At 44.4% G+C, this 20,586-nt stretch overlaps 1 protein-coding gene and 1 pseudogene across 7 annotated transcripts; one reads left to right on the forward strand and one right to left on the reverse strand.

Annotated features, from left to right (window-relative positions):
• Positions 1-922: 922 nt before the first annotated feature.
• Positions 923-12,347, reverse strand: LOC124684956 (OVARIAN TUMOR DOMAIN-containing deubiquitinating enzyme 4-like). Of its 7 annotated transcripts, none has more exons than XM_047219234.1 (10): positions 11,191-12,184; positions 10,874-11,100; positions 8,741-10,832; positions 8,549-8,649; positions 3,180-3,691; positions 2,919-3,040; positions 2,789-2,829; positions 2,568-2,666; positions 1,906-2,098; positions 923-1,434 (listed from the first exon to the last, which is right to left on the reverse strand). In XM_047219234.1, the coding sequence occupies exons 5-9, from the start codon at positions 3,670-3,672 to the stop codon at positions 1,927-1,929; spliced, it is 927 nt and encodes a 308-aa protein (XP_047075190.1). In that variant the 5' UTR covers positions 3,673-3,691; positions 8,549-8,649; positions 8,741-10,832; positions 10,874-11,100; positions 11,191-12,184; the 3' UTR covers positions 923-1,434; positions 1,906-1,926. The 7 variants fall into 7 exon arrangements, with proteins under 7 accessions (XP_047075190.1, XP_047075197.1, XP_047075182.1 ...); XM_047219241.1 differs by having other exon boundaries at positions 8,741-9,015; positions 9,680-11,100; XM_047219226.1 differs by having other exon boundaries at positions 8,741-9,015; positions 9,222-11,100.
• A 1,706-nt stretch (positions 12,348-14,053) lies between these two features.
• Positions 14,054-15,119, forward strand: LOC124653421 (annotated as a pseudogene).
• Positions 15,120-20,586: the final 5,467 nt, after the last annotated feature.

Consider the following 20,586-nt stretch of genomic DNA (forward strand, 5'->3'; position numbering starts at 1 on the left):
ACCGCACAAACCACCTCCTTCCTCGTCCGGTCCCAGGACAGGATGCTGATGGTGCGCTACATGTTCGGTGCCAACCTGATGCGGGGAGGTGGCTACAACGAGACGGAGATATTCATGTGGTGCGGACGCCCATCCCGCGTGGAGGTGTTTGAGGTGGACATGGCGAGGAGACGGCTAGTCCCCCAGAGCGGGATCGGCAACGACCATGCAGCCTTCCTCGCGGGGGCTGGCTCTGTCATGGTGTCCACAAAGAAGTTCCCTAAGATCGCCGCCAATTCGGTATACCTCAACTATTATCTGCAACATCTTGGTCATTTCCGTGCCTACCGCTTCCAGGATCGGACGACTACGCAGCCTAGAGCCCGCAAAGGTCGAAATCGCGAGCTTGATCTTTGTGCTTGCCACTGGGAGCTGGAAGATTATCTGATCCGCAACGTGGCGAACAGTTATCGCTGATCGTTTTTTTTAAGCTAGGTCGTTGATTCTGGACCTGTTGCATTTACATACTTCTTAATAGTTCGAATGTTTCCATAATGTTCAATCCTGTAATGGATGTCGTTGTATTGATCGATCTGTCAACAACTTTTCACAAATATTCTGTTCCTTTATCCCATTTGCAGACCCGGATGATCGAACCATATGTTACCATTAAATTCTGAACTTATTGTACTTCTATATATTCATGGCTGAGCACTCCTCTGCATATTGTAACTGTATTGCTTGCTGACAGATACGGCAGCGGAAAGTAGATTAGGGATATTATGCAGAACCTGCACCTATCTACTGTTTGTTGTTCATCGGAAGAAAATCAGACGGCTGTACTCATTTGATTTGTAATTTTTGGTTCTTAAATTGTGTCTCAAATTAGGATTTCCTCCAAGTGTGACTGAATCCCTACAACATAACAATATACTCCAAGAAATCACACCAGACAGTAGGCACCATATTTTCTGCCGCCTGTCAACCAACATTTTACTTGATCTGTTCTCACTTGCCATCCATAGTTTAGTCATTATGTACAGAGCAAGCACTCACTGTTCAAATAAAAGCAAGCACTCGAACCTCCAGATCTTCAAATGAAATAGACGAGACTAACGGTAAACTTCTATTGCCTGAGCAAGAGAGATTACATCAAGTTACGGCCTTATAAGTACAGGTTTATCTACACCACTCTATGGTGAGGTTTTTTGAGAAACAGTCCACGGTGAGTACATGAACCAACAGCAGGATTCAGTCGTCTCCCCTAATGATGTTACCTTGTTGAGTTCCTGCCTATTTCTTCAGCAGAATCAGAGGCAATGGATCGCTCCAAATTTTGCTCGTTGGGCAGCTTCAAACAGAGAATGGAATGTCTTCCATCTCTTACCATTTTCTATGAGCATGTCCCTAGACAAAGACATCTGCTATCCACAGATCAATGCTTTTGCAACGTGCCTGCCAGCAATTTTTTTGAGTCAGGAATACTTTTTAAGGAAATGGTAACTGCATAAGAAGTTCAGGATTCATAACTTCTTAAGTATTCTTTATTCATGCACTAGATTGTCTGAAAAGGGGGTGGATATGAACGTAACAGTCATGTGGTAAATCTCCAGGTTCCCGAATGATTAAGGAATAACGGCTTATACAGGAGGGAACAAAAATAATAATGTCTACCCCCCCTCATTTGAGAGGGAAGAATAACTGCTCCCTACTCTGACTCGTGATTTCTTACTTGTCACTACATTATTTCAGGAAACCTAATGTATTGCGGGTTTTTTGCGACATAGTTATTGCTCCAAAGCTTGTAAATTGTAATGCACATTGAAGCTATATAAACAATTAAACACTCACTCTCACTGTATAAGTCATCAGTATCTCAACAATATATCGTCGTGAAAAGACGGAAATCAGAATAGTTGACCATACCTTGTCCAGAACTCCAAAATTCTACATTCTTGCCTCTGGACCCCTATTGGCTGGAATCTGTAGGGAATCATAATGGCCAAAACCATGATACATAAGTTGTACTGGATCTTCTTTACCATACTCTTGGCCATATTCAGCGATACTAATTAAACCACCCCAATCTTCATCACGCATGTACACAGTTATTGGCATCCTGTGTAAACAAAGTAATGTCGTTCTTCTTACTTCATGGAAAGTACTGCTTAAGTGCAAGCTAAGTTGTTAGCAGAACATACATCAAATCAAGAAGGATTTTTTTGGTTTGCATTAATATGACAGCTTCTTAGCTCTCTAATTATAACTATGACCAGAATTTAGTTAACTTTATTTTATATTGTCCACTCAATGTATTTTGCACAGTTCTAGAAATAAAAATTAGACATTATCCCTACTGGCATCTGTGGCTTGTAATGATTTGACATAAGCATAGTAGGAAAAAAGTCAGACAGAATAAAGAAAGAAGTCCATTCTTTTCATTACCCGTGTTTTTTTCGTAAAGCTATATAGCTTATGGGGATATAAATATTGGCTAACAAAACATAAGTGAACCTTGATGTTTTATTGCTGGTAGCCACTTTTGGTACCCATGAGGAAAAGAATGCATAACAGGTCCAATTACTTACTGAAGAACATGTGAAGCCATGAACAGTTCTGGCTCACCACCCCACACATGTGGCTGCCTAATCTGAGAAACATATGTATCGAAATCACCCTCAACAAACCTGTCAATAGTTGTTGCAAGAAAGTGCAACAGTTTAAAATGCATCAATAATTCCATTCATGTAGCAACTTTATCTTAAAACCAGAAGAACAAAAATAACAGTAAAAATGTGCATCAACTAACCATTCAGTCTCTTCCCGTCTACTGACAAATTCATCGGCAACCTGTACAATAATATATTTATATAGCGGATTTAGAGAATGAAAGGCAATAGCACGAAAAACAAGAACACCTAGAAACATTCCAGACATACCATTGACCTCAATTCATCAGCTAGCTTTCTCTGAAGATCTTCATTAGGTATAGCTTTCCCTGACCGGACACATGCACCGTGAACCACGGAACGGAATAAGCATCTTCCATCTCCTGGAATGCCTGGTAAATCCAGGTAAAACAGTCACGAGTAGTCAGCTTAATGCCATGCTGAAATATCCGCAAATATAATAAATATGATAAAGGAGTGTGTTTTCTTAACTAAAACAATTATTAAGCCTAACAAAAATGCATTTCTCACCAGTAACAGAATAATCTGTGTAGACTTTCTTCCCATGAATAGATGATGCTGATGTTTCTGAAATATTCCTGTCAACTGGCATCTCAGCTTTTGCAATCCCAGTAACTGAAAATCCAAAACAAAGCCCACCAGCTGTAGCTCCTAATTTTTGATGCATGCCTCTCCAATTCCAATTCATACCCGAAATTCTTTCACGTGAAAGCATGTCGAGCTTTACACTTAGACTGCCCTCTCTAGTTGATAATCCACAACGCAATCGTCGGCCCACTAAGCTAGCAAAGTACTTCAGACTCTGCGGTTCAGCAGGTCTTAAATTTTTATTAAAAGAAAAACTGGCTGATCCCGATGTCATATGAGAACGGCTTGACTGCGGCCCGGAGCACTTCCATATGGCCATACTCTGTGTGACTCCTCCTTGAAACTGATTGGGATGGGCATACATGTTACTTGAGGCAGATCGCCGCAAACAGATTGCAGGTGAATAGATCCGCATACAGTTCAGATAGTATCAGCTGCGCATATGCAGACAAATGACATGTAAGAACTAGTGGAACAGGATACTATTAGTGTTTTAGCCTTTAAGTTAAAATAAGACCATCATATAGACTAAATAGATCAATTCTAGTCCAGTTTTACATGTTAATACACAATGGTGAACATCAGGACCAAAAATGCAGTCTGACGATAGACTATCCACAATAAGTATTTGAGATAACTGCACATACGCACTCCAAATATTTGCCTACTCAAGTTTGTGGACTAGACATGTCTTGACTGCCGACTAGAGAACACAAGATTTGCTATTATTTGCTTGGTCTAGATAATTCAAAATCATGTCATCATGAAGAAACACTAGGGGAAAACACGAGGGGAAAATTCAAAATCCGCGTTATCTGGTTCTATCACTTTGGAGCAATATTGGATCTGCCCCTGGGAGATGAGTGAAATCGGCAGGGGAAAAGAGATGAGATCTGAGAGCGCTTCTGCCTCCGCAGGCGGCCGCCCCTAGGACGCCGGTGCCTCTCGTCCTCCGTCAACACCCTCCTACGCCATGACGGACCCCGACTCCCCGATCCGTTGGCAGGTACAGTACCATTTGGTGGCCTCTCGCCTTCCGTCCTTCCACCAGCATGGCTTCCTCTACCTTCGGCGTCAGGCTCTGCGTCTGGTCCTCCACGACTCGGATGGGATCATGGTGGATGCCCACTTCCTTCTTTCGGGGGAAAGGATCTCCAGTGGACAGGAGATCGAGCTCCCATGTCACAAAGTCAAGGTGGGCATTCAAGATCGTCCCTCGGCTCAGATTCCCCAGGTACAGCCTTCGTTCTCGCTTGATCTACGATCGGGTCTCTCTCTGCAACGGAAGATTTGGTCCCTCTTTCACTGTGCCGTGGCTTCCTCACCCTCCCATCAAGAGTTTTTCATGGTTGCCTCTTTTGGTCGATCGAAGCTTCGTCTTGAACCCTCGGCGGTTGCCCACATGCTCCAGGCCTGCTTGGGAGGAATTGCCAATGATTTTCATGTTAGCTTCCTGCGGGACAGATCTTTTCGGTTTTCAGTCTGCAATCGACAAGTGGGTTTTTTTTGTTAACAATCTCAGATCCTTCAAATGTGATGACTTTGTGGTTCATTTCTTGCTTTGGGGCAATGGAGGGCCAAAAATTTTAAGAGAATTTCGTCTATGGGAGATGGAAGAAGAGAAGTCTTGGCAAACTGTTGGCCGCCGATCTTATGCACAGGTTGTTCGGCAGCCGCTTTCTGGTGCTAATCGGGTGCCTCTTGGACATCGGACTACGCAGCAGCACGTCCCACGGCTCTCTTTCTTACATCGCCTATCAGCTTCTCAGACTGGATTTCTTGAGTCTGCTATCTCCGCGGGTCATGGCATTGAGCATATTCTTCAGGCTTTTCGTTTTGGTGATGATGACAGACCGGTTGACTCCTTCTTGGATTCTTTGACTAGCCAGCAGATCCATGAAATTGCGCTCTTTCATTGCCAGTAAACCCTCAAAGGAAACCGTGGCTCGGACGTTCTATGGCCAACAGTCAGCTCCTAATTTGACGCATGCCGCTGATCCTCATGTCTCAGCGACAGTTTCTCCGTCAATCACGGGTTTAGCGGTGGGCGCGGAGACTCCTTTTCAAATGGAACAGCTACGGACTTCAGTTTTTGAACGGCTAGAACCGGCCCAGGCCCAGCAGCGAGTTTCTGCCTTTGATCGCTTAGTGTTCCCTCCGACTTCGGATCTGCGCCAGCAGCCAGCTCTCTTGGGCCAGCGTCAGCCCACCATAAGATCAAGCCCACCTTGTCCGCGTTGTCTCAGACTTGGGCATTCAAGGCGTAATTGCTGGAATAAAATTCGCTGTCACGGCTGTGATAAACCTGGGCATATTAAGCGTGATTGTCGTGCTATTAATGAAACTTGGGTTCGAAAGGAAGTTAATTTGTCTGCGCCAGATGTTCTGGGTACAGTAAATCAGGAGTTTAATGCTAACCCTCCTCCCGTCAATCTCAACGACCCTAGGCCGTCCGATATTGACACGACCCTGCGTCTGACGGTGGAGCACCACTCACCCACACCTACCCGTACGTTTACTGCTGTAAATCAGGAGAATCTCTCCCTTCCCCTGCTCAGCTTACACGTTGCCGCTTCGCCTCCCAGCTCCTCTGCTCCGAGACACTGTTCATCGTCGCCGCCGTCTCCGCCGACGGTGTCTGCGCCATTGCCCTCCTCGGAGATGGCAAACTTCCCGGTGGACCCTGCTCCCTTCATCCCTGGTCAGTATGAGATCGTCGAGGTCGCCAATCGACCGCAACAATGCCGCTACCATGTCAGCCGACAGGTGTCCGCCAAGAATGAGGATGTCGCCATCGCCACCATCAACCCTCCCTTTCAAGGTGACCAGCCGTTTGCTCTTACTAGGATGTTCCTTCGATCGTTCATTGAAGAAGAGCTAGGGTTTTCTCTTGCTATGTCCCAGCGCTGCCCTATTGGCTCGGCCTACCTCAGGGTCACCTCACCTTCTGACAGAGATTGGTTAGTGAGCAACATCCCTCATGCTTTTCTGGGTAGAAGTATCTCGTTTGTGGAGCATAATAAAGGAATTAATCATAGAGCTTTTACATATAACCGTGAATGCTGGTTGATGCTGCTAGCCTTTCCCTCTGATTTCTGGGATGATGAGCACATTAGAGGGGCAGTCAAGGATTTTGGGGCTCTAATTTCTTTGGATAAGGAGCTTAGCAACTATGGGGCTCTAATTGTTAAGGTCAGAGTTGTGGATCTTAATCATATACCACATTCTTGTGTCATTTCTTCTGGCAATGAGTGGTCTGTTGAATCTTGGTCAGTGCCCATTTTTATACTCAGTCAAAGGCTCTTGGGTGCTCTTCCAGCTGATGAAGAATTACCACCTGCAGATGGCTCCACTCCACACCCTTTGCCCAATATTGCTGCTGCAGCTAACAACATGCACCCTCCTAATGAAGCACAAGCCCCTGATCAGGAACCTGTACAGAATAATGTTGTTTGGCCACTCTGGCAGAATGTGCAGCATGTGCACCAAGTGCAACCTGGACCCCATGTACCCTTGGCTGATCACATTGGCTTTCCACCAGTTAACCTTGCAGGTCAGAATCCACAGGTGATTCTTGGTAACCATGGCATTCAGAATATGGATTTAAACCTGCCCCCTCAGCAGCTTCCTTTTGATCTTAATGGCCCACATCAACTTGATGAGAATGACTTCATGGAGCTAAATGATCTGCTCAACCCTGTAATCCAGAACCATGAGCCCCTTCAAGCTATTATGTCCCTGGCTGCACCTGTACCACCTTTGGATGTTGACATGCTCCCTATTGCTGATGACCAGAGTGATATGACAGTTACCATCAGCTCAGCCCTTCAGTGAATGGGCATCAACAGAACATTCAGGTTGGCATAGTCCTTATACCTGAAATTATTGTGGATCCTGTTGCTTCTCTTTCAGCAACCTATACACCTAATGCTAATCCAGTGAGCCCCCTGCATGCTGTTCATAATGATATCTTCCTTTCAAAAGAGGGTACAGCTGCTTGGTCCACTTACTTCAAGCCTGATGGCTCTATTATCAGCACTGTCAATATCCCTGCTCAGTGGGCTGATTTTTTTACTGCAAAACTGCTGACTCCTGAGGATTTTGACTGGGCTAAAAGCTTGCTTCAGTCTATTATCTGGCATCTGCTTATAGAATGTGAGATGACAGAGGAAGGGTCTGCTAGAGCTTTTGTTCTTCCCAGAGTTTGCCCTGCTGCTACACCACCTGTGTGCACACTCACTCACTGTTGCCTGTGAAAAGCTCACCCAGGGATTTATGACTCCTCAAGCACCAAAGCTTGCTTCTTCTGCTGCAGCTGTTTTATCCACCTCTGTTCTCCATGTCAAGAAAAGGGGCAAGAAGACACCTCTGGTGTGTTCTGAAGTGAGGAGGAGTAACAGGATTAAAGCTCTGAACAAAGGCTATAAGACAAAAACTTGTTTTGACAAGAACTGTCTAGCATGTGCTGCTGCTGGACCCAAAATCAAAAAGTCAGTGGTCACCAACCTTTGCTCCAGGTTTCAGATCTCTGTTGATGATGAAGATTTAGCTGATAAGGAGGAAGCAGAAGAATCACCTGAGGAAGTAGAGGAGGGCTCAGTTGTACCAGCTGGATGCCAGAGCAAGGGACCAACCAAGAAGGGGTCCAATGCATCTGCCAAGAAATCCTCTAAGAAGAAGTGAGAGGGATAGCAAAATCCTTCTCTCTTCTCTTTTGGCTACTCTAGATATTTTGAGCAACTGTGTTTGCTGTAGAAGTTATTTCTGTAATATGAATATTCAGTCTCCTTTGTGGACCTGTGTCTTGTTTATTCAAGGACTACTTTATTACAGCTTAACAGTTTGTGTGTTTACACTATGCCCTCCTATGGTGACCTCATATGGTTGTCAGAAGTCCATGCTATCCAATTTGTTCTCCAATGCATAAAATATTTTGGAAGGTTTTAAATTGGAATATTCGAAGCCTGAATGATCCTGCTAAATGGACCTTAATTTTCAATAAAATAAGAGAGTGGTTGCCAAGTTATTTGTTTCCAAGAATCCAAGAGAGAGGCTGTTGACCTTCAATTCCTTAGACAATTTTGTCCAAGAAATTTCGATTCTTTTGCTTTTGTCCCCTCTGTGGGAAGATCTGGTGGTATAATAACAGTTTGGGATAGCTCTGTGTTTATTGGACATGAAGTATTTCACAGTCAATTTGCCTTATCAGTTGAATTACATGCTACCAAGTCTGATGCTTCCTGGACTTTGACAAATATTTATGCACCATGCCAAGATGATGAACAACTTACTTTCTTGGATTGGCTGCACAATGTTGACATTCCACCAGAGGAGAATTGTTTGCTTGTAGGAGACTTTAATCTCCTCAGATCTCCCCAAGACAGAAATAAGCCTGGAGGAAATATAAATGAGATGTTGCTTTTTAATGAGGCCATTAGCAATGCTGGTTTGGTTGAAATCCCTCTCAAGGGCAGACGTTTTACCTGGAGTAATATGCAGGATAGTCCACTCTTGCAAAGGCTTGATTGGTTTTTCTCTTCCCTGGCTTGGACAGAAAACTTTCCTAACACTATGGCAACCCCACTAGCCATGACTACATCTGATCATGTCCCATGTGTGGTATCCATTGAGACTTCTATCCCTAAATCAGAGATTTTCATAATAGAAAATAGTTGGATGGATATGGAGGGCTTCTTGCCATTGGTGGAATTAAATTGGACTCATTCCATTCACTACTCTGATGCTGCCAAAAGAATATCTGCAAAATTTAAAATTCTTAGGGAAAGTCTCAAGACTTGGTCTAAAAGCTTGTCTCCTTTGAAAGAAACAATTGCAGATCTTAATGCTCTCATATCTCTCCTAGATGCCTTGGAAAATTTTAGGGATCTTTCTGCTCTAGAGAGTACTTTCAGGAAATCAATGAAAAAGCACTTAGCAACAAAATTGGCTCAGCAGTTGGCTTACTGGAAGCATAGAGGGAAAATCAAATGGGTAACTCTTGGAGATGAGAATTCAAGATTTTTTTCATTCAATGGCTTCATCCCAGAAAAGAAAGAATCATGTTGCCTCCCTGGTTAATTCTGCAGGATACTGTTAGTGAACATTCAGCAAAGGCCTCTCTGCTTTTACAAGCTTCTATAGACAGGCTAGGACAGAATAGATAATACCGTTCCTCTACAGAACATGCAACAACTTCTCCACTCTGATGTAGATCTATCTTTCCTAGAAGCACCTTTTACCCATGAAGAGATTGATGCAGTGGTTAAGGACTTTCCTAATAATAAGTCCCCTGGACCAGATGGATTCAATGCAGAATTCCTCAAGAAATGTTGGCACATTATTAAGCAAGATTTCTATGACCTCTGTGAGCAGTTCCATTCTGGATCCCTATGTCTAGAAAGTATTAATAGCTGTTTCATTACCTTGGTACCAAAGAAAGATGATGCTTCCACTGTCAATGATTACAGGCCAATCTCTCTGTTAAACTGTACTTTGAAATTGCTTACTAAGTTGCTAGCCAACCGTTTGCAGACTGTAATTCAGAGTCTGATTCATGAGAACCAATATGGTTTTATCAAATCCAGGACAATACGGACAGTTTAGCATGGGCCTATGAGTACCTACACCATTGTCACAGATCAAAGAAAGAAGTTCTTGCATTAAAACTGGATTTTGAGAAGGCTTTTGACAAGGTAGATCACACCTTCATTCTAAAAGTCCTTCAAGCAAAGGGCTTTGGCAATTTATGGTGCCTTTGGATCAAACAGCTCTTTTGCTCTGCTTCTTCTGCAGTCCTCCTCAATGGAATCCTTGGTAGCTCTTTCAGATGTAGAAGAGGAGTTAGGCAGGGTGATCCACTATCACCTTTGCTTTTTGTTCTTGCTGCTGATGTACTACAGTCTTTGATCAATCTCTCTTTACATGAAGAGCTGCTTAAAAGGCCACTGAATTTGCAGAGCTCACACTTCTTCCCCATTCTCCAATATGCAGATGACACCCTTGTTATCATGGAAGCAACACCTCACTGAGATTTTACAGACTTTTGGAAATGCCACTGGTTTAAGAGTGAACTATGCAAAATCCAATCTTATCCCTATTAATATACTAGAGAACAGGGTGCATCTCTTCACCTCTACCCTAAACTGTCAGCTGGGTTCTCTGCCCTTCACATATTTTGGGCTTCCTTTGAGTACTACCAAGTCAAGGAAGGAATTTTTACCTGCTTGTACCATGTATCTTAATTATGGCAGTAAGCTCAGGATGCTTAACTCAGTTCTCTCCTCTTTGCCTATGTTCTACCTTTGCTCCCTCAAACTTTACCAATGGATGTTAGCTGAAGTGGACAAATATAGGAGGCATTGTTTATGGAGAGATAAGGATCTACAGAAGAAAAACCCTCCTCTAGCAGCCTGGGACCTTGTCTGTAAGCCTAAAAAGCAGGGAGGTCTTGGGGTCCTGCCTACTTATGAAACATATCCACAAATTTTACAATCATGCTGACCTTCCTTGGATCCATCTTGCTTGGGAGCTTTATTACACCTCTGCCTTGCTGTTTCTTTCTGGTGGAGAGATTGTCTGAAAACATTGCCCACATATAAAAACCTGGCTATTTGTACCTTTGTGCAGGGAAACTCAATTCTCCTATGACAGAATTCTTGGTCAGATATTCCCTTGAAACTTAAGTGGCCTCACTTATTCTCATTTGCTAAGAATGGGTCTATCTCCATCAAAGAAGCTCTTGCTTCTCCACATATTCCAGATTTATTTCATCTACCCATCTCTGAGGAAGCATTGGTACAGCTGAACTTGTTCCAAGCACTGCTGCAAGACTTAATACCACATGCTGAAAATGATTCATGGACCATGTTAGGCAATTCTTCTTTGCAAGTTTCAAAAGTTTATAAGAAACTCATGGGAGAAGTGAGAGCAGTACCTGCCTTAGATTGGATGTGGAAAGGATGTTGTCAGCAGAAACATAAGGTCTTTTTCTGGCTTCTTATACACAATAGGCTGAACACTAGAGCACTGCTGCAGCGTAAGAATTTTCGGATGGCCGACTATTCTTGTATAATGTGCAATCAGCAACATCTGGAGACAAGGGATCATCTGTTCTTTCAGTGCCCTTTTGCAGTTCTATGTTGGCAATATATCTGTCCTCTCTGGAACCCCCCTCCTCCTGGTCAGATGGATCTCCAGGAAGTGTTGTCCAGCCTGAAGCTATGTTGCACGGATACGGCGATACGGATACGGATAACGCGATACGCCGATACGGCGATTTTCGAAAAACAAGGATACGGGGATACGTTTGTATATATATAATTAACATTATTAAATTACTGATTTTTGCTCAAGAATGAAAATTTTAACTATATAGGAGTATAAGAATACTGTGACATAGTTGTTTGCCAAAAAAAGCTTTGGATCATCATTTGGAGGAATCACGGGAACAACATTCAATTTCTGACATGCAAGAAGAGAAACTAACAGCGGAGTATACGATAGTCAATCCAGTAGACAATGATTAATCCAATTCAATCAAGGTGTTCTACAATCTACAATCTATATTTCGTGTCAATTGACCGAGATCCTCAGAATCATGCATGTGGCCTTACACATGAGTGTGGTAGAAGAAGGATTTGGCACACTAGCAATACAAATTCATGTACGTACTAAAGAAGAACAGGAAACTTTGCTATCTCCAAAGAAGAACAGCAGGCATAGGCATGCACATACTATGAGTCAGTACAAATAATTAATCGAAATCAATAAAGGATTGCAGAGTGCAAGCGCTTCCTCGCTACCATGATTCCTCGAATTCCGGCGATCGGCGCTGGTTCCGGCAGCCCGGCCACGCCCGCCGCAGCAAGCGAGCAAAACCAATCTACGTTGGACCAAGAAGAAGCGAGAGATTGAGATGGGAAGAGGGGAAACTGACCTGCAGTCCTGCGATGCAGCGGCGGAAGGCGAAGGGATCTGCTCGCCGGCCGGCGACCGGTCCGACGGCGTAGTAGCACAGGTGGCCAGCGATTTGATGCGGCGTGCGGCGCCCAGGCGAAACGTCGGTGAGAAAGTGTGTTGTGCTGTATCGCTTCGTTTGTATTTTACAGCGGGATTAGGGTATTCTCGTATCCCTCTCGTATCACGACCGTATCCCACAGGTATCAGATTTATTTTCTTTTTTCTAAAAAACGAAAAATCGCCTGATACGTGAAGATACATATCCAAGCGTATCCGATACGTATCCGCGTATCCGGCCGTGTCCGACCCCCGATACGCGGCATTTCAGCCGTCTCTGTGCAACGTAGGCCTGAAGCTGGCCATATCCAAGTCATTCTTCATGGAAATTATCATGCTGGTTACATGGTCTATTTGGATCAGGATCACACGCAATGGTCTATTCCGAGCGTTTACAGATGTCGCAAGGTTTTCAAGGATGAGCTTGCCCTTCTAGTGCACAAGGCTAAAAAGAAATCATATCATGGCATAGTTTCTTGGGTGGAGAACTTTAGATAGTTTTTTATTTAGGCCTGGTGCCTCTCTGCTTTTTCTAGTTACTCTTCTCAAGCAACTGCTTATTTGTACTTTTTGCTTATTAATAAAATAAAAAAATATACAGTGGGGAAACCCACTGTTCACCCTCAAAAAAGAAACACGAAAAACTTAATTATAATTCCCAAACATTTTTTAACATGGAAAGCAAAGGAATGCCGGTAAGAGTGTTGTTGCTCAATATTCAGAGTTTCCACATCTCAGATTTTTCTCGGCACAAGATATGCACACAACAAGCACCGCATCCAGAACGGCATGGCATGCTTCCAATCATATCAGCTGAGGAAAGACAGCCCCGCCGCTCTGCTCGCAAATGAAATGAAAAATAAAAATGTACGAATACACAGGTAAAATCGGTTTTAAGTAACATCGCGCCATGAATCAAGTCAAATACCTTATGAAAGATTACAGAGTAGTAAAAACAAGTAAATGAGATAGAAGTATACAGTACCGCCACAATGAGCGAATTCCAGGAAGAGAGAATTCCCAATGACGGAGGCGAACGGGAAGGAGCGGGGGCGGTCAGGTCTATAGGATTTGCCTTCCTCTTCCTTGGGTTGTGGGGAGAAGTGAGAGAGAGGTGAAAGGAGAAGCGCTTAGGCGGGGAACGGACGAAAGCTGGATTTTACTTCGAGCCGGAACAATGGCGGCAGGAGGAGGAAGAGGGGTTGGAAGCGGACAGCTTGGGTTTCCCTTCCCAGGCTCGAGATGATTCGAGAACCAACCGCGATTCACACAAAAATAACCCTTTGTTGCAACTATAGCACAGACTGACCCTCCGGGCAAACTATTTCACCCATCTAACCCTTTTGTGTGGCGCCCCTGCCATGGGCGCCACACATGGCAGTGTGGCGCCCGTGCCTGCGGCGCCACTCTCTCAGCCGACGTGGCGCCCTCGACGCTGAGCTGGTGCGCCGATCCGACGTGGCAGGATGTGTGGCGCCCATGGGAGGGGCGCCACACTACTCTTTATATATAATGTCTGTCTAGAGATAACAGAAAACTATGGTAGCTCAATTGGATGAACCCTTTGCTTCCCAATCTTAGGTCCTGAGTTCAAACCTCCGCACCACCTGAATTTATTTTTATTTTTAAAAAGTGTGCTAGACATTGTAGTATGTTTAAAACATGAAATCTAGCCTCGTACTGTTTTGTAGAGTTTTTTTTTTTATCTTTTCTTGCTTGCAATCTGTTCTGAAACGCCGCCATTATGTAGCGCACTCTGAAGAACCTGATAAACATGAAATATGAAATCTCTTGCTTGTGATGAAGAGGCTTGGCTTGAAGAATATAACCAGGTATTTTCAAGCATATTTTCTTTCAAATTAAAGTGCTCAAATTCTAAGCATGCATCTTCGCTGTTGCACAAAGTACCTGATTCAGTACAGCTGAAAGCACCACAGTATGGGTGGCGACACAGCATTAATGAATCATTTTTCCAGATAATCATGTGGTTATCCAAAACATGAAAAGTGACAACAAGAGTCTTTTGCAGGACTCGAAGAGGTACAGTTCTGGAAGAGGTGCTCATGTCAACCTTAAAAGGGCTGAAAAGGCACGTATTTTGGTCACTAAAATTTCAGGTAGGTTTTATTTCCAGTGTTGGAGAACTATTCATAGATTTCAGTTATTTCAATGCATGACATATCTTTTTCAGCTATGGCGGAGAACCTGATAAACTGAACCTTCGCTTGGGAAAATGCAAGAAATAAGCCCTTCCTATATGATGGGGTATGTATACAATTTGATCAGCAGTGTAGAGACTTATGTTTTTCTGCGATGATTTATTGACATATATTTACTGACTTACACAGGGACGGTTGGTGTCTGTTTTAGAAGAGTACAGACTTAACAGGTATCAAAAGGAAGAAGAAAAACGGAGATACCGGGTAGCGATTGTTTGCCAAATCCCCCTTTTCAATTGAAAAATAATAATGCATATTCTCACCTTAACATGACATTTCCTAAATGTTGCAGGACCAGAAGAAATTGGAGAGCATCCTACTTGCAGAGAAAGAAGCGATGTTTGGCTCTAAACCAAGCCCAAAGAGAACAACTAGCATGACTAGAAAGACAAACGGGTATCGTTCAAATGGAAGCAGTAATGGGCTAATGACTCCAACACCTCGGCGATCATCCCTTGGAAGTGCTACCCCTGAGCTTTCAACACCCAAATCATATTCCAGTCGCTATAATAGATACTTTGGTGATTCAAGGAGGCTATCAGTATCACAATTGATCTTTGGCGATGATTCACTATCGACATTTACATCCATTAGTGGTTCTGAACCAGAATCCCCTTCTATGGGATGATTCCAGTAATTACATGCATGCTAGGAAACAAGTAGCATACCATTAAACTATGCAGATTTCCGAAGTAGCCATGATAAAATGTAGGAAAGGGCAGCATCCACAGAAGACAACGCGACAATGAACACCGCAACAAGTATGAGAGTGAGTGTAGCCGTCCTCAACTGTCAATTGAAATGATTTGGTTAGACGTAGGCATGGGAAAACATGACATAGATGATGTAGCAACTTAACATATCTTGGCGTCCTAAAGCAGTAAAATGATCACAATAATATGGCGCTGTAGAAAAACTGACCAACAACTGAAACCATCACAATGCATTCTAAAAAAAATTTAAAATGGTCACCATAATATGTACTTGAAGATTCATAGAAGATGAAAACAGGGTTATTAGGATAAGGGCATAACTTAGTCCTTTATTGAAGGATATAAGGTTCAGAGTTTGAGCATTCCTTTTGAATTGCAAACTTGTCAAGATTATGGACTATGAACCAACCTACTGCATCTCTCTGGATGGTACATTAGAACACATCCGGACACATACAGCAAGTTGAACACATCCTCACAAGGTCCAAACCCGTTAAATGGTAAGCTGACAAGGCGACAAGGGTACAGCATCACGTTGTAAAGAATGTACCAAGACAGCTTCTGGAAATTTTCCATTTCTGTTTGCATCACTAGGTTCTTCAGAGTGCGCTACATAATGGCGGCGTTTCAGAACAGATTGCAAGCAAGAAAAGATAAAAAAAAAACTCTACAAAACAGTACGAGGCTAGATTTCATGTTTTAAACATACTACAATGTCTAGCACACTTTTTAAAAATAAAAATAAATTTGGGTGGTGTGGAGGTTCGAACTCAGGACCTAGGATTGGGAAGCAAAGGGTTCATCCAATTGAGCTACCATAGTCTTCTGTTATCTCTAGACAGACATTATATATAAAGAGTAGTGTGGCGCCCCTCCCATGGGCGCCACACATCCTGCCACATCGGATCGGCGCACCAGCTCAGCGTCGAGGGCGCCACGTCGGCTGAGAGAGTGGCGCCGCAGGCACGGGCGCCACACTGCCATGTGTGGCGCCCATGGGAGGGGCGCCACACAAAAGGGTTAGATGGGTGAAATAGTTTGCCCGGAGGGTCAGTCTGTGCTATAGTTGCAACAAAGGGTTATTTTTGTGTAAATCGCCAGAACCAACCAGGATGGTGAAGGAAGGCATGGATGGGCTTAACGGTAGGTCTGGGCCTGTTGAGCTTCAAGGATTCGGCATATCTGGCCCATGGCCCTTCAAATGTGCAGTTATGTCCTAAAGAAGAATATGGGCATCCTAAAAAAACAAATGCACTACGTTTTTTCAGCATAACTGCAGGTGCTGCTGCCCTTTCTTACAGTGTTCAGCCTGATCTTCGTGTTTGATCATGTTGTTTGATCAACTTCTTTAAGAAGATACTGAAGTTTACTAGTGTCTCCTCCAAGGAAACGCCAATGCACTGGCGGCATCGTGATCGGCGAGGCACGCCAGCCGTCGCCTCCTCGTCGCTTCCGTCGCGTGAAGTGCAAGCCATCGCTGCCTCCACGAACCGGCATCGCCTTGCTCTAGAAGTCGCGGCCGCCGCTGCCGGGCAGAGGTGGGAGCAGGAGTACGTGCGGGAGGTGGTGGCTGCGATGGGCAACGACGGCGACCCTGAGAGCGAGTCGAGACTTCTTCAAGCCCTAGGCAACTCGATGAACAATCGCCGCGAGGTGCCGCTCTCCATCGGCATCGTATGGTCGGCTAGCGAGTCCGGCAAGCTCGTTGACCTCATGGTCGACGAACGGACTAGCGTAGCTAACCGGAGGAGGCACAGTGACATCCCATGCGCGAGCGGTAGCACGGCCATCAAGGAGGAGGAGGCAACGGAGGAGGATCCCATTGGCGTGGAGTGGTTCTTGCACGCCAACCCACACCGCGATTAGTTTAGGGTTTATATTTCACCGTATTTTCATTCAAACTTGTATTCCATTAAATTTTTCTGAAGTTTAACATTTTAAAATTTTCGATTTAGGGGACGCCGGTGGGAAAAGACGTCCACCAAAAGCGGCAACCCGCACCGGTGTCCCCCAAACTGTTTGTTTGAGGCTTGTGTCGTATGCCGTTTGAAGCACACGGCTGGGATGATCTAATGAACAAATCCAATCTTTGATTTATACCGGGTGTCGTGCCTCGTGGAGATTCTCGCCGGGTGTGGCAGGTGATGTGAAAATGTTTAGGAACCTAGAATCAGCATCGCGAGGAGCATCGCGAGAATATCTGCTTTGATAGCATGTCTGTTTCTGTGTGGTATGCGATGTTTTGTCTCGCACCTGTTATGTTATGTTATATGTTTATATATAGCCAAAGGCAACAATTACATAAAGAGGTCAAGAAAAGAGACATGGCCATTGTTCAAAAAATTGGCCGATTCAGCGGTTAACCGATTAATCGCTACTTGGTGTGATGAGGACATCCCTACCTCACTACTACCTCCGTCATTGCAAGTTGAAGATGATCCTGCTGTGAAGCTCAAGTCCAATGAAGTTAGGATAGGACCAATGACACGAGCTCGTGCGAAGCTACTTAAACAACAGGTGAACTTGTTCCTAAATGATACTTTGATCGATGAGAGCTTTATACTGCCTAAGTCCTATTATTTATGTATGATCAGGTATGAGGAGGGAGCAAGCATCACACGAGGACGAGAGGAGCAGCTGGACCAGAAGATGGACATGAAGCTGGACATGGAGCTGGACGTGAAGACATCCCATGGACGCGCGAGGGAGGAGCGGGAGGCATGCGCGAGAGGAGGAGATGATCCAGTCGGCGCCAGGACCGGTCAACCGGTCGCAGCGCCGGGCCGCCCGGTCCCAGGTCCGGTCCGACCGGCCCCCACGCCGGATCCATCCGGTTTCAACCGGATTTCTGGCTTGTGCCAACCGGGGAGATGTCCAGTATGCCCCGCACCATCGCCCGGTCAACACCCGGCGCCAGATCCGGTTTGAACCGGACCGGCCGGTCCCAGACCCGGTCGACCGGCCCCCAGGCCGGCCGAGTCCGAGTCTGTCTCGACCAGATCTATTCTGGGTCGGTTATTTTCGTACTTTTTCGACCCGAGGTCGTCCCGGACGCCTATATAAGTCCCTAGGACGCCCCCAAAGTTGCTTTTAGACCACGTTTAAGATAAACCCTAGTTCTTAGTTGTTTGCTATGCAAAACTATTGAATCCCAACTCTCCAATTCGTTGCGATCTGGAGTTTTATGTTATTGAAAGTTTGTGTGATCTGCTGTTCCATTGGGGATTAGAAGATTGCAATCTACCGCTTCGTGGTCGGCGGCTACGTGCGCAAGTGTGTGGAGTTGCGAATATCTTGCACGGTTGAGAGCTGTTGCATTGGCGACAGGAATCAATCGAGAGACTTCGTCGGCGTCATACAAGTTATCCTCCTCATATCATCGATTCCATCCGCTGCTATTCATCGTGTGTTCATCACCATCCGTCGCTTACTGAGAAGATCGGGCCACCCCATATCATCTTGGTATCAGATTCTCGGGTTTCCTCGGTAAGCCATCCACAATCCACCCCATAGTTGAGTTGTGAGTGTTTCCTATACAGAAAAAGCCAAAAATATTAGGGTTAGGGTTTGCCATAGCTTTAGATTGCACTAATTTCAAGTTTTAGTTGCTTTTCGTAGTTGTTTTTGCGTATATATTTCTTCCATCTAGTATTGTTAGGGTTTGAGTCTCCGTTATCATCTAGTTTCAGTTTTTGTTACTCCGAGTCCACATAGCGTACAGTGTGCTTGTTCCCAACCATAGACACAGCCTATCGATATAAGTGACTAGGAACTTCCCCAGAAGAGACTAGTTTTACCGCTCGACAGGCTGCTCATTAGGGTTTTGGTGCTTTGCATATTTTGTTGGTCGTGTTATCAAGGAGTTGTGTCATAAAATCAAAAAAATAGAAAATAGAAAAGAAGCAAAAAGAGCTACATAGCTGCGTTACAAACAGAAAATTCCAAAAAGAAGAAGTGTGAAGTGCTAGTACGATCAAGTGAAGGCCTAGTTTACTTTTCTGCACCTGTAGTTGAGCAATCTTGTGCCTGTTTCGTTGAGCTTTGCTAGTGTCTCTCGAGTGCATTGCAACCTTTCATCCATATCGTTGCATTGCCACATTTATCGCTTTGTGTGAGTATCATTGGTTATCTACGGTCAGCGCTAGAGCTTGTTATTGGCGCAAATAGGTAGCCTACCTACAGCCCCACATATATCCTGCTTTGCCGTGTGATTGTTCTTATACCCTTGATATTCGCTTCGCTACATTCGTGCACTAGTCTGTCAATCCAAATTGGTAAGCAATACTAATTCACTTTGGAGTGGTAAGATTTACCTTTCTTATCAATTTTGAGTGAGTTGTGAGAGTACCACCAAAGATTTTGTTTAGTGCACTAACCTACTAATCATGTCTTCTAGTGATGTTGATGTGATGCAAAAAAAGGATCCAACTGCAACAGTTACTTGGTTGGAGTATGAGGCACTTCGTGATCACTTACAACGCGAAATATGTGTGTCTACTGAAGCTTTGGACAAGGACATTCAAGGTGTCCACTTGAAGGTTGATGAAGCTACCACATCTGTTACCACAATTCAAACATCAATGACGACTCTTCAAGCATCTATACAAGCTTTGACTACCACCATTGGTGAGATACGTACAATGGTACAACAACCTCAACAACCAAATGATGACGATGGCAGCGTCCAACGTGACAATGCGGAAGCTGCAAATGCTCAAGGACGTGGTATGGGTCGTGGTATTGGATGTGGCGTTGGTGATGGTCTCCGTGGTCGTGGTTTTGTCCCCGTCGGAGCCCAATGTATTCTTCAACCACAACAAGAAGATGGTTTGGGTAAGCCCAAGTTCTCAATTCCCATATTTGAAGGAGGTACTGATGTTGAAGAATATCTCACATGGGAGCTGAAAATTGAGCGCTTATGGCGTTTACATGAGTATACTGAAGATAGCAAGATCAAGCTTGCTTCCTCTGAATTTGATGGCTATGCATTGCGTTGGTGGGATGGACTTGTTCGTGCTCGTGAAGAAGATGGTGAGCTGCCTATTATCACATGGCGTACTATGAAGGCGGCAATGAGAGCTCATTTTGTTCCTACCAATTATTTGCGATCAGTTTTTGATAAGTTGACCCAATTGAAGCAAGGTGTGATGACGGTTGATGCTTATTACATGGAGATGGAGATGCTTATGCAGCGTGCCCGTGTCCGTGAGTCTCTTGAGATGACACTACAATGTTTTCTGAATGGTCTCAAGTTTAACATCAAAGGTATTGTGCGTCATCACAATTACACTACTATGAATGAGCTACTACATCATGCAAGAGAAGCTGAGTCACAGTTGGCCGAAGAACTACAAATGAAGGGTCGTGCTACGGGAGCTGGGC

The sequence above is a fragment of the Lolium rigidum genome, chromosome 1 (genome assembly GCF_022539505.1).
Source record: "Lolium rigidum isolate FL_2022 chromosome 1, APGP_CSIRO_Lrig_0.1, whole genome shotgun sequence".
Lineage (NCBI taxonomy): Eukaryota > Viridiplantae > Streptophyta > Magnoliopsida > Poales > Poaceae > Lolium > Lolium rigidum.